This window comes from Dermacentor albipictus, chromosome 1 (genome assembly GCF_038994185.2).
Source record: "Dermacentor albipictus isolate Rhodes 1998 colony chromosome 1, USDA_Dalb.pri_finalv2, whole genome shotgun sequence".
Lineage (NCBI taxonomy): Eukaryota > Metazoa > Arthropoda > Arachnida > Ixodida > Ixodidae > Dermacentor > Dermacentor albipictus.
In genome coordinates this window covers 413090202-413103518 of record NC_091821.1, presented here as the reverse complement: position 1 = coordinate 413103518, position 13317 = coordinate 413090202, and the positions used below count along the sequence as shown (strand labels likewise).

Genomic DNA, 13317 nt, shown 5'->3' with positions numbered 1-13317 from the left:
CTTAATAGGCAAAATTCTGGGAGCATAAAACCTGCAAGGAGACACCCAATGTCACTGATAACGTGCCATCCCCAGAAGTGATGTTTAGAGTATACAGTAGGATTTCGTTAATTCGAACTACAAGGGGACCAGAAATTAATTTCACTAAAACGTAGTTCAACTTAAGAGGAGCATATAGCGCCCGATAAATCATGCAGTACAGTGCGCAATACAAATACTGTCACTGGGGTCACATTGAAGAAGTCTTAAGGCTCGTTCCCACCGACGACTTGAGGAGGCCGCACAACCAATTGCGACTGTCGACCAAAAAACAGCTCGTAACAACTGATGTTCACATCATCAAGTTCAACTGGCCAGTCGCTGCACTGTAATGCCTCTTAATATGGCGTTCAAGTCTGCACACAATGCAATCACCACGTAAAATAAGCATCAGTGTATTATACAGATGTCCTTTTTCTGCACATCTGATTGATTTAGCAGTTTTGCAACTATGGTCGTGCAACTGAAAAATGAAGCAGCGAACGACTCTTCCAAAATGATCGCTTTTCTCAAAAAATGACAATCTGTGATAACTTGCGACCTGATGCTTTGTGGCCAACTTGGTCGCGTGACCTCTATCAGTCGCCGGTATGAATGAGCCCTTATCTCTCCCCCATCAGCATGCGACAATTTGTGCTGGAAGACGCCTAGGTTCGGTATTAGGTCCAAATGCAATAAGATTACGCCTCATGTGCCGTTTCCTGTAGGTGCTAGGGAAAACATGCAAATGTGAGCCACGAAGGACGGTAACTGGATGCACGTCCGCATGCCCAATGTTGGAGATGACGTGATCAAGCGCATGCTAGAAACGCGTGGTATGTGATAAAGCGCGTGGTAACGCGATCATGTGTTAGGATAAGGGTGGGGGAAGGGAGGGTGTGTGTGTAGGTGAGCATGTGGCAATGTGATCAAATACGCGCTGGGAGCTTCCTGCTCCTTTTAAATGGGGAAGGAGGGCATGCATGGGCCCCTGTGCTTGCTCCTGTTCGTTCTCGAATCCCTGCGCCTCTTTTCTTGTAATTTTTAAAGCCTGCGACATTATGGCAGCTATAAACAGTTGCCTTTGGCCCAGGTTTGTCTGAAAAATGATCCCTGAGAATGGGAAATTTTGTTCAAAATAACTGTTGCGCATTTTATGGACTTAGAATTCGTAGTACGTTTTTCTAGTCAAATAAATAGGACTTTGTCAGGACCAAGAGAGCAGTTCAAATTATCCACCCATTTGAATGAAAAAAAATTTAGAATTATTGAGGTTTGACTGTACTTTGTTGTGTGACCATTACATGTCACTTGTGAATTCCATGTTAGGTAGTGAAGATGCAACAAGATATCTCTTTATTCTCGAGTTCAGTGCTCCGAAAATGTTTGTGGACTGCTAAAAGCCACTGGAATATGAAAGAAAAACGGACAAAAGATGAAACAAACACAGGTGCTGCCCTGTCTTTATCTGCTTTTGACTTTGTCTGACTTCTTGTGTTAGTTTTGTTTCATCTTCGAGGTGGCACCAGCCATGCAGGTAGCAGGTATCAGTAATGCTACACAAGTGGTGCAGTCCATAGAGTTTCCTACTAAGTTAACTAAAGGGAACTCTGGCACAGAAATAATTTCAGCTACTATGGGAATGATGATTAGTAGATGGATTTGTCTGATCATTGCAATTGTGGGTTTAATTAGCATATTTTATTTACTATGCTTGATCTGGTTTAATTGGCCTAAATCCTGAAGCTATGCTATTTTTCTAAATGCAGAAGGCAACAACTCTGCAAACCTGCATAACTGCTGCAAATTGTTGCACCTATAATGCAATATTTTGTTGAAAATGCCCAGTTTGTAAAGTCACAAAGCCGTTTGAAGCCAGAAGGATTAAGTTTAGACAAATACATGTACTAACCGTCATTCCCATACCGGCAGAACTGCCATGCTTGTTGTACCCATAGACACTAGTGCCACAGTTCCATCTAGTAATTTTTGTAGGAAACCCTGCGGTGCAGTCCCACACAATCATGGTGGTACACTGCTCACCTGTGCAGAGGACAGGGCACGCTCATTTTCCACCTGGTGTATCCGCAGCGTCAGAGCCACCAGGGCCTGCAGTTTGAGTTGCAGGTCGGGGTCCAAGCGGGGAAGAAGCTGCTCATACTCTGCCTGCTGCCGCTGGCGCAACTCTGCAAGCACCGCATCTGCTTCGTCGGCAGCCGACGACTGTGCTGTCTCAACTGCAAGCAGCTTAGCTCGCAGCTGCTCCACCTGCAGAAACAGAACACACAGCACACACCTGTGATTGCTGTGATTGCTCCTTCGATGAAAAGGTTTATGTAGCACACTTCATCTTAAGTAGTGGTCCAGCCAGTTTAGGATGGTGGAGATATTTCTGGAGCAGGAAAAAATCAGTTCTGGAACAGACTAGGAACAGCCACACCAACCTTCTGGAGTAGTACTGCAGCAGAAAGAAATTGGCCTTTTTAGAACCACTTGGAGCAGTACAGCACTAATGAGTGGCCATTTGGTGCAGCTTGATACAGTCTATGCTCATTACAAGTGATCCGTGTACAACAGACTTTCGGATATAATGGTCTATATTTCAGCCTTAGTTTGTCCTACCTATTTTATTAATGCAAAGAAGTTCGCTTTTAACGGACCGCACTACAATGGACCATCGGCGTCAGTGAACGAAATTAGTGGCAATTTTTGTAGAAATCGAGCGTATAAAACTGACTTTTCTTGTGCTGACACGTGCGGACAACTGACTTGCAAGGTCAGCCAACGATCGCGACTCCATATCGCGCGCGTGAGGGAGGAAGGCGGGGCAGAAACACACGGTTCCTTTTGGGCACGAGGCACAGGAGTGGGAGGAGGCGAGAGGGAGAGGGTGCTACTCCGGCAGCTGCTGCTTACGGCGTGGCCGCCGTATCTTGAAAACGATCTGCGATGTAGACAAAGTGCACCCAGTGCCGGTAGCTTCGTATGTGCTGTGCGTTTGACGTTTAGTTTGTGTTGAAGCAAGCCAGCAAGAAGGTCAACTCGCTCGCTGCTGCTGTCTGATTATCTTGCTTAATTTGATATCGCAATCGATGCTTCGCCTTTCGGGTAAAACTGCGACTTTTTTAATTTGTTTTTTACTTCAAATGTTCGTCACTCACTTTTTGCGATAAGGCTTTTAGACATTGCAACAAAAGTTTTGGAAGTGAGGAGTTTCGCATATTACAGACTTCAGATAAAACGGATAAAACTTTCACTTCAGTAAACAATTACACAAATCTTTGTAGGCTAGTGAAAACGAAGCTTTGTGGTCAGGCATAAGACAAAAAGTGACGGCAAACGTTTTCTGCACATTTCAAATAACAGATGTGATTTTATCCGCTTTACCATGATTCATAAAATGTGCGCTGCATTCAGTAATGATGCTCGAAGTTACAAGAGACTGATGTTCGCCTATGAATGGCATCTGGAACGAGATGTTGCCATAAGGTGTGTCAGATGGCAACAGCAAATGTCAGATGGCCGACAGCAATGGCAGCCCTAGACAATACTGATACAATCCTGTGCACTCTTTTTCATTACGAGGCGGTTTGTCTGCTTTCCGAGTGCTGTGCAACCTCTGCAAATAGATACGCAACGAGGCCATGTAGAATGCAAAACAAGGCATTGAATTAGGCTGCTATATAAAGAGTGGCCAGCTCAACAAGCTGCTCGTGAACAATAGGTGAAGGCGCCTTGCTTTTATCCATTCTGGAAATACTAACCCCGCGAGAAAGCGGGAATGTAGGCCGCAGCATGTGCGGCCTGATGTAGCTGGTGCTTAGTCATCATGTCCGAGCTTCTCAGTGCCTAGCTGCCACGCTGGCACAATGCTTGCTCTCGCACATACAGTGCTTGTTAGGGAAAAGGAAGAAGGGTCCAAACTGGAGCACACACATACACACGGATGTCTATGTGCACGGACATGCTCATTCATGTCTGCCGCTGGAAATACCAGGCTCTCGGTGTGTTCAAAGTGTCTTCGTTTATATCTGAAGCACTCTGCATTGGCTTTGGTTGGGTGACAATGTTTGCAATAAGGGGAACAAGCTGGGCTAGTTCGTTTTTGTTGAAATGCACTTTAACTAGCTCAAAAATCTCAAGACACAGGTTAAAGGCATAAAGGACAAACTCTAAACTTTCAACTAGTATTGAAAAATATAAAGAGCTTTCTTTCTTTTCATGTTTTAACTAGTGTCCAAGCTTTCTTGCACTAATGAAGGTGCATTTCAACGAACATTTTCCCTGGAGGCAAGCGGTAACAAGGCATAAATTAATAGACACCAGGCATATAAGAAACAGAAGAAAACGCATACTATTTCACTTAACTCTTTCCCTACTGCATCCACTGGGCATTGTTAGCCCTCTATCGATGCTTTGAAACGTCAGTTTCGAGACCTTCTGTGTCACTCACAGGCACTCTGTGCCGTCGGACATGAAGGAGAACTATATTTTTGTTTTCTAAACAGTTAGCTTTTTTTCCTGCCAGGCAGTAATTTTTTAATGCACACTGAAGTTTCACGATCAGTGCGCAAATATGGTAGCTCGCCACTTCCAGAGGACCAGACACAGTGAAATCTGGCAAGTTCGCTGTGTCTGTGGCTGATTTTATAGATGGATCAAGCAGCAGCGAGTCTGAGGATACTGCCTTTTCGTCCGATTTTGAGAGTGACGATGATGCAAACCAGCCTGGAACATCAGCGGCTGCAGCCTGGCACGCCAAACTATAGTGCTTGCAGTTAAATTTTCGTAGACGAATGTCTGTTCAATGAAAAATTTTAATTTTTTGGAGATAGTACCTATTAGATGGCGATACATCACGTATATGTAATAATTTGTGTTATTTTTTTCTTAGTGGATAAAGGCGTAGCTTTACATACTTTGTTCAATTTTAGCTCACAAATTTGATTCTAGCAGTCTACATCCTTTTATTTTAGATACATCTCGTTAAAAAACATTTATGCGTGAAAAATGCATTCATTATGATTTTTGTTAAAGTATTACATAAAATATTGAGTGCGGTAATCCCTTCAGAAAAAAAAATCAGGCCTAGCCTAAAAAAAACACCTATTTTCCCCATAGTAGGCAAAGAGCTAGGTGGTACAAAGTGTGCAAACGGACATTTTTATCATTCCTCCCAACATCAGCAATAGTTCTCAAAAAAAAAAAAAAAAAACGGAGGGAGAGAGAGAGAGAGAGAGGGGGGGCATACAGGGCTGCACAGTAGTTATATTGGAAACCCAAGAAAACAGCCAAGGGAACATTTGAGAATAGCATTACCTGTTCTGCATGCCTCTGCTTCAGTGCTGCAATGTCTGCCTGATGGGCCTCTCGGAGACGGAGCAGCTGGAGTGATGACTCGCGTACAAGGCATTCTTGGAAAGAAAGCAGCTCTCTCCGGCAAGAGTCCTTGAGGGCTGCCAACACGGCGGTGAGCCGCTTCCCGTATTCCATGTGCAGCTCTTCCCGCTGCCGACACAGCTCTAGCCGCTGAGAGGCACGGCTACAAAGGTCCTGATTCGACAGCAGAAGCTGTGAAAAGAAATGACGTGAATGCTGGTAAGCATTAAGGAAAACTGTTGACTAACCGCGTAATGTTCAAGTTCAAAAGCTATGATAAGGGTATGAAAGGTGGCACTCTCTAAAGGGTTCTCTAGATATTTCGTTTACAACTTGCTGCAACTCTGTGGGTTGAAATTTTATGCACTGGTAGTTTTTGCATTCCATCCTCATTGAGATGCACATGACATCATATGGAGACAAGTGCTCTAATCCTCCCCTCACATTCTTGAGTGGCAATGATTCAACATTAATAAAGGTGCACAAATGCACAATGACAAGGTTAAACAGCGTCGGGGAGTAAATTCTATCCATGTGCAGACAGGTAAGATGTTGCTCCCGATAGCCTTGGCTTTTCTCATTTCCTGATTTCCTCCTGTTAGCATTTTTTTTTTGTAGTGCAATCTAGTTTACATTTTGTTTGTGTATACATTTCTACTTCAGGTAGTTCTTTCTTTTCCTGTAGTCTTTCAATGAGAATGTATTATAGCAAAACAAAGCAACACAGGCCTACTCTGCACATGAGGTGGCTTTACAGCCATGACAGCACCATGTAAATGTACTGCACAGCTCTGCTGGGTGGCCAGACTGCCCTTTGAGAATTTCAGAAGCTCACTATTAGGTACAGCTTTATGATAGTAAGATTGGGAACAATTCCTATTGCTATCGTAGGCTGGCACAAGATGCAATACATCAGGCAACCATTGTTAATACAAGACGCGTTCATATTTATCATCAGTTAAACGGCAGCTCCAATAGGTGTAAATACTTCTTTATGGAGTATGGAGAGAGTTCATTACCCAGTCAAGTCAGTTAGCCTAAGATGTAGATGATGGGCTTAGACTGGCAGCAAAATTCTCTTTGTGTGTGAAGGTATATTAACAAAGCATTGATTGCCATGCACACCAGCATTGGAAACTGCTTGCATAGTATCTGCTTAGAGCTGAAATTTTGCACTCACACTTGAACGATAGAAGAAAGTACAATAGCACACAACAAAAATATGCCGCTGCTTTGTCAACATTGTAAGCCGGCACCTTTACTCAGAGCGATAACAGAATGAGCTTTCTCAATGTGTCTATGCTATAGTATCTCTGTGCTATAGTATCTCCTCCTGTCTTCCACCTGTCTGCTGAGCTGCTGGATTTTTATAGTTATAAACCTTAACACCCTACAACATGCTAACTTCAGCAGCCTATGACACAAGGGCATGAGAGTTACAGTAGTGTGGCGAGAACAGCTATCCAGCACACACTTTGCAAAGAATGCAAAAGACAGGCCATTACCAGTCTCTACTCTGGTTGCTAGACAGTCAGAACCTTTTTTTAAGCACTAAAAGCATAGATTCAATGAGAACCCTTGCAGAGCCTACCTCTTTTTCTTCCAGCTCCAGCTGCATGCGCTGAATGGCAAGTGGCTTCACTTCATCGATCACGTTTCCTTCTCCACTGCTCCCTTTCCTGGATCGAGTGTCAGATGACTCAATGTTTGCTTCCTCTTGGTGCTTACATTCCTCCGCTAAAGCACTATGCTCCCTGCCTGTATGTTTTACACAGTCCACAGACACATCACCCGATGCCTTCAAGCTTTCTCTCAACTGATGCAGCTCTGCCTCCAAACATTTAGCCTTGGCCGCTGATTTGGCAAGTGCCTGCTCCAGCTGATGGCACCTATCCAGAGAAGACCGCAGTCGCTCGCCGCCGCTCAGCAGTCGGTTGGTCAAGTCCTTCACGATCTTCTGGAAGGCTTCGTCCCTCGAGCCGAGGCACTGGACATGTCGCTTGAGTGCTGACGCAAAGTTCTGCTCCTGTTCCAAGCGGCTGCTCAACAGCACCACTTGGCACTTGAGGCTCTGGTTTTCCAAGAAGATGCGCTGGTCGCGGCTGGACAGATCAGTGTTCGTTGTTGCCCTCAGGATCTCTTCTGTCCGAGCAACAAGCTGCTCTAGGCTACCGTGCTCCTGCTCCAACTCTGCCTTCAGTTTCTCTATCAACTCCTCTGCACCATGTAACCTCTCTCGGACAAGTTCCAAATCGCTCTCTGCCCGCTGCTTCTCTGCTGTGAGACGAATGTTCTCCGCAACTAGCGCATCGTACGCACCCTTCTCATTTTCACCTTCATCAAGCTCTACTGATGCACTCAAAGAGTCAAGTGACAATCTCTTGTCAACAACCTGCGCAAGTGCAGCGCCATTGCTCTCTAGAGCAGACTTTGCGGTTTCCATGTCGTCTGTCTGAACAGCTGAGTTATGTCGCACTCGCTCAGTCAACATGAGTGTCGAAGGGATCGGTGACACGCAGGGTGACTGCTCACCCGACAGCAGACGCGTGCGCTGCTGCTCTAGAGCCTTCTTCTCCTGCTCGAGGCGGATGCATTCGGTCTGCAGTTCGTAAACCTCCAGCAAGCTCTCGTCCTCCACTTCTTCCTTAGCCCGCTGATACTCACTTTCTTTGATGGAGTTCAATGCCACATTTCGCTCCGTACGCAGCGATTTGAGTTTCTCTTCTGTTGCCACTGAGTCACGTCGAAGGTTATCATTCTCAGCTCGTGCGTGGATCATTTCCCCTTCCAGAGCTTTCAGATCTTCTTCGAGTGCCGTCACTTTTGTGTGCAACGTAGCCACCTCTTCCAGAAGATCAGCTGGGTTTGGCATGGGGATGCTGTAAGCTTCGCAAGCAGCTGCATACTCAAGGCCCTGCATGGCGAACAACTTAAGATCATTGTAGACGGTGTCAATGTCAGCGTGGCTGTCAATGCTGAGGGAGCGGGCAGCCATCCAGTCAGAAAGGTGGTTGCAGACAACTTGTTTGCAACTGTGAATAAGATTCTCATCACATTCTGTGTGCTCTGGGGACGGAAGATGCTCGTGGGTGGTGTCGCCTTGTAAGTGCTGCCTGGGGAGCTCCGAGAGAGGCACGAGAGTCAATGCAACAGCATCCCCACGGCAGCCGACGACAGAAGAACTGGCAGTTTTGCATTCACCTGACGCTAAGTAGTCGGGGTGGCTGCCATTGCTTGTAACAAGCTGGTGAAAGAAAAGAAAGAAACAAAGAAGCATGACAAGTAATGAACAACACGTTCAAGTAACAACATGAAACCAATTTACCATAATATAGAAAAAACTTGCAGCCAATATTGTGGAAAAAAAAAGTCAAGAGTTTTCAAGAACTTTCACGGCTCTAACAAAGCATTTTCAAGAATTTAAGCATCATGATGCCTGTGACAGCTTTAGAACAGAACCTTGTCTTAAACAATGAGTAAACATTTCCTATAGAACACAGTGGAAAAAAAGGAAAAAAAAAAGTTCCTTAAACTCTTTTTTGCTTAAACCATCGCCAGCCACTGCAAATAGGATGGTACTCTACCACAAAGATGCTAATTAGACTAGATTGGCTCGATTCCTGGATTGCATAAACTTTATGGCTACACAAATAATATCTAATAAGCTTAGCACAAAGCAAAATTCAAGAATTTTAAAGCACAATGTGAGATTTAAGGGCTTACAAGAACTTCAACATGGCAATTTAACAACAAGGATTCTCAAGGGTTTCAAGGTCTGCTACAAACCATATATATACAGTACCAGTTTATAGGATCCCAACTGGAATGCTAATGATGACAATGCCTGAAACTGCATATGTGGCCATGCTCAAGTACAACAGCATTAGTGTACAACAATTGCACCTGCTCAGTTATACAGTTAAACCTCGATATAACAAACTTCAATATAATGAAATCCTTGATATAACGAAGTATTTACCTTTTTATAACTTCTTGTACACAGAGCACCACGTATCTAGAACCTCAATATAACAAAGTGTGTTTATACCCAGTTTCAATACAACGAAATTTCACTGCCTCAGCGAAACGAAACCGAGACAACAAAGGCAAACTTCCATGGACGCAGATGGTCAAATGGTTGAATTACAAGTGGCTGCTTGTGAACGCACCTCTCAAATCGTGCGTCGTGCAGCCGAGAGTGACCAAAGTGGACCAGCGTCGTTTTCCTACAAACTCCAAGTGCGATAAGATCCCATCAATCCCTGCATGCTGTATGCTTTGGGTGTGAGCATGCAGCTGTATTATAGGCTAAATGCTGACTGAGTGAAGCTGACTTATAATGAAGTTACGAAGAAGTTACAAAGTGAATAATTAATTAACGGCGCAGGAACCCTAGCCCACAATCACTGTGGCCAAGAGAAAATGCGCTTCTGGGCAACTAAACATCCACGTTCAGGAAGACGCACTTGGACAAAAGTGCCAATGCTTTCCCAACTGCTCCACGTTGCCCGCATACTCGAAGATGGCAAACTATCCTTTGTTTAAGCACTGTCGATGTGCGTGCAATCGGGGATTTTGAAGGCGGCCTTACAACTCTCAAACAGCACCTATGGGTAATTTACCCTAAAACGTATTTTGCAACAGGAGTGGGGTGCTGGAAAAATATGTTTCTTCCAAACTTTCATGATTCGAAGCTTCTTGAAAATTGGGTAATGCTGTTCGGTGCCATCGCCAAGGAATTCTGTGGAAGGGGAGGGGATTTCTGCTTTACCCCTTGTGGACACCCATGCCTGGCTCACCTCGCCTTCCTCGGGACCTAGAGAAGCAGCAGCTGCCAGTCGGCTGAGCAGGTCAGTACGTATCTGCTGCAGCATGGCAATCTGCTGCTCCTGGGCCTCCACCTTCTGCTGAAGCTGCTCTAGTGCCTCGTTCTTTGTGTTCAGCATCTGAAAACATGAATGGGTGAGACACAGATACAAACTTGGAACTGAGCATCAAGAATTGATGGTGTTTTGATGGGGCAACCCATCACTTTGTCAAGTCATCACAGTAAAGAGGCCCGCATAGTCACTACACAGTGCTGTCATGGTCACCTGAGTCAATTAACATTTCAGTATCTGAGCAAATGTGGTCCTTCCATGTAGCATTTTCATCGAAGAATGGTCTGGAGTGAAGAAATAACTGGGCCAGCAAACTTCTGAAAGAGAACGGTGCGCTGTCACTGATTTCCAACAAATGGCACACAAAGACTCCCAATTGCACTGTGAGGCAGTGCCAGTACTGCCAGGTGCCTGAAATTAATAGTTTTGAAATGCAAACGATGTAAATTGAAATCCTGACGAGTGCCACAATGTTTTCGAATTCTTGTCCGTACGTGATGAAACACTGACATGTGCGCTTATACGTTGGCTCTCATTAACCACACATAGGCTATCAGTTGTGAATGCTTATTATCAATTTTTTTGTGTTTCTAAATACCCCAAAGATCACTAGTGAGGTTGCGAGGTGGGACAGTAAAGACAAGTTCATTTATAAGTATATATATATAACTAAAACAACACAGGTAAATCATGGGCTGGTTGTACTTGTAGTATGAGCATAAAAATGAAACTTTGCAGTAAGATTGTTGAGCCCAGGAAGTAATTTTCCAGTGATGTAAATAGCCAGTGAAATGTCCTTGTCCTCAAGGAACTTTGGCTAAGTTCAATGGCTCACCTCTTAAGGGGAATATATGTGCATACATTTGTTCCTAATTCTAAAGATATACTGAAGAGCTTATTAGTAAGCTATGCGGGGACATATTCTCGGATGATCACTTTTGGAGATACGTAGTTTCATTTTCGTAAGATTGTGAAGCACTGGATGCACGCACGCAAGAGGCGGGCAAGCGTGAGAAAGAAGCTCATTGGCTTTTTCTGAGCTGAGTGCCATGAAATCTCACAAATGTTATCACCCGAGGAAACTGCCCCTGGATGTGTCAAAGCTATTTTCCTAGGCAAAGGAAAATCTTTTAGATATATAATACTGTTTAAAGAAGCCAGTTGTTGTTTTTCCTTTTCACATTCAAACTGTTGACTGTTGACTTGCCACTGCAGGAGAATTTAAAGCTGTACAGTAGATTTCCAGTAATGAGATTTTTCGGCTAATTCGATCCTGACTGAAGGTTCCAGCCAGTGCCAATGCATTTCTATGGGCCTACATGTTAGTCATTTTGATCCTAAAATTTACATTCACCAGATAATTCGAACATGACCGGGCTGAATGCATATGCCTGATCGTTATTGTGACCCCAATAATGACCACATTAGTGGCAGTGTCCATCTCGGCGGAGCTCGGCAGACAGTGAATGCGTTGAAGACACGTGAATCTCCCTTCAAAAACGCTTATTTTCAGCCTGCCCTAGGGAGTTTTTCAAGCAAGAACAGTAGCTCACAATGCATGAGAACAGCATTTACTTGATTCTAACAGGCATGTTTCGTTTAACAAGCAAATTGGGCTGCAAATTGCCTAAGTGGTGAAATTAAACATGAAACAAAAACCACCTTCACGGCTTTTGTATGCTTTACTGCATAACACAGTTGTATTGCAGCAAAGCTGAAGTTAGAAAATTGTCCTAAAAAATCGGGTGCGCACAGACTTAAACTTTGGCTACTAGCTTTAAATCATTTCTACATTAGTTTTCTACTTTGGACACTAGAAAACTGGTGCACGTTTGATTGGGAGGCGTTGAACAGGAGCAAACACCGCCAAATGAATCAGCCGTGTGTTATGGTGTTTTTTTCTGCAACTTGTTTAATTCGACCTGCTGGATAATTCAATCAATTTCATCAGTCCTGTCAGGGCCGACTTGACAGAAGTCGACTGTAGTTGAAGAAATAACAAGGAAGACATCAAGAAACAACTGAAACATAAGAAAGACAAATAAATTTCTGACCAGGCTATCATCACGATTCAGAGACTTTTTACTACGACTGGTGTGTCTTAGGCTGCAACCTGGCGACTTTGTCCACATAATGATAACATTGTTAAGAAAGAGACATTGCTAAGACTGACACCCACTCACCTGCTGGTGCTGTTGCCTCAGGCCACCGTCTCCACCTCGGGCCTCGAGCAGCTCCATGCACAGCTGGAGCTCACGCTTCAGCTGACTCACTTCCTGGGCGAGTGCATGCTCCTGCTGGGAGGCCTCCCGCTGGACCCGCTCCTGTTCCTGGCGGGTCTCCTCCAGCCGCTCTGTCAGCAGCCTGATCAACTCATCACGCTTGCTCAGCTGACGCTTCACGTCGCCCATCTATAAGGAGCACGAGACCAACGAGATGCCGAGACCAATAAGTAAGACCAACTAGTGACTACAACCTTGACTCAACGTTTTATCACTGTCATGACACTCTGTGCCTAGACCAGGGAGAAGGGGGGAGCCAAGATTACCGCTCGTCAGAAATGATGCAGGACCTGGAACTTTGGGAACCAGTGTGGCACACTGGCATAACCTCCGAGATTTGGTGGCAGACACAGCACATTGATAATCTCTGAAGACATAGTTTGGGATTCCCAAAACATGCGCTAAGAGATACCCACATCATCTGCTTAGGCACTTCGAAGGCTATTAATTCAAAAAATAATTAGATGATTATCAGACCTGTAACTGCCAATACTGCTTTACCAATGAATACAACTGATTTACAAGCAATTTAGTCAAAGTCAAATTTTATTGCAGCTGGCCTTTAAGTATTCTTCAGCAGCTTTGAAGAACTAGTACTTTAGCAGACTAACTGCTGTTCATCAACCTATCATCAGCTTAGAATTGCATAAAATGCGTCAATTTACAATGCAGTTCTCAGAAAGGAAACAAACAGGTGTAAACGTCGGAAAGTATACCAACTTCTTGCTTTGAGAACTCCAGGTACAACTCTGGGAATT

General features: G+C 44.4%; 1 protein-coding gene across 13 annotated transcripts in view; it reads right to left on the bottom strand.

The window, feature by feature from the left end:
* Positions 1 to 13317, bottom strand: part of LOC135913055 (rootletin-like) — a 308691-nt gene that overhangs the window by 98191 nt on the left and 197183 nt on the right. For all 13 annotated transcript variants that reach the window (XM_065445705.1, XM_065445709.1, XM_065445717.1 and 10 more), the window contains 5 exons: positions 12461 to 12688; positions 10197 to 10343; positions 6989 to 8641; positions 5338 to 5589; positions 2062 to 2286 (listed from right to left, as the gene is read on the bottom strand). In XM_065445705.1, the coding sequence (XP_065301777.1) occupies positions 2062 to 2286; positions 5338 to 5589; positions 6989 to 8641; positions 10197 to 10343; positions 12461 to 12688 (2505 nt within the window). The remainder of the gene's footprint in view (positions 1 to 2061; positions 2287 to 5337; positions 5590 to 6988; positions 8642 to 10196; positions 10344 to 12460; positions 12689 to 13317) is intronic.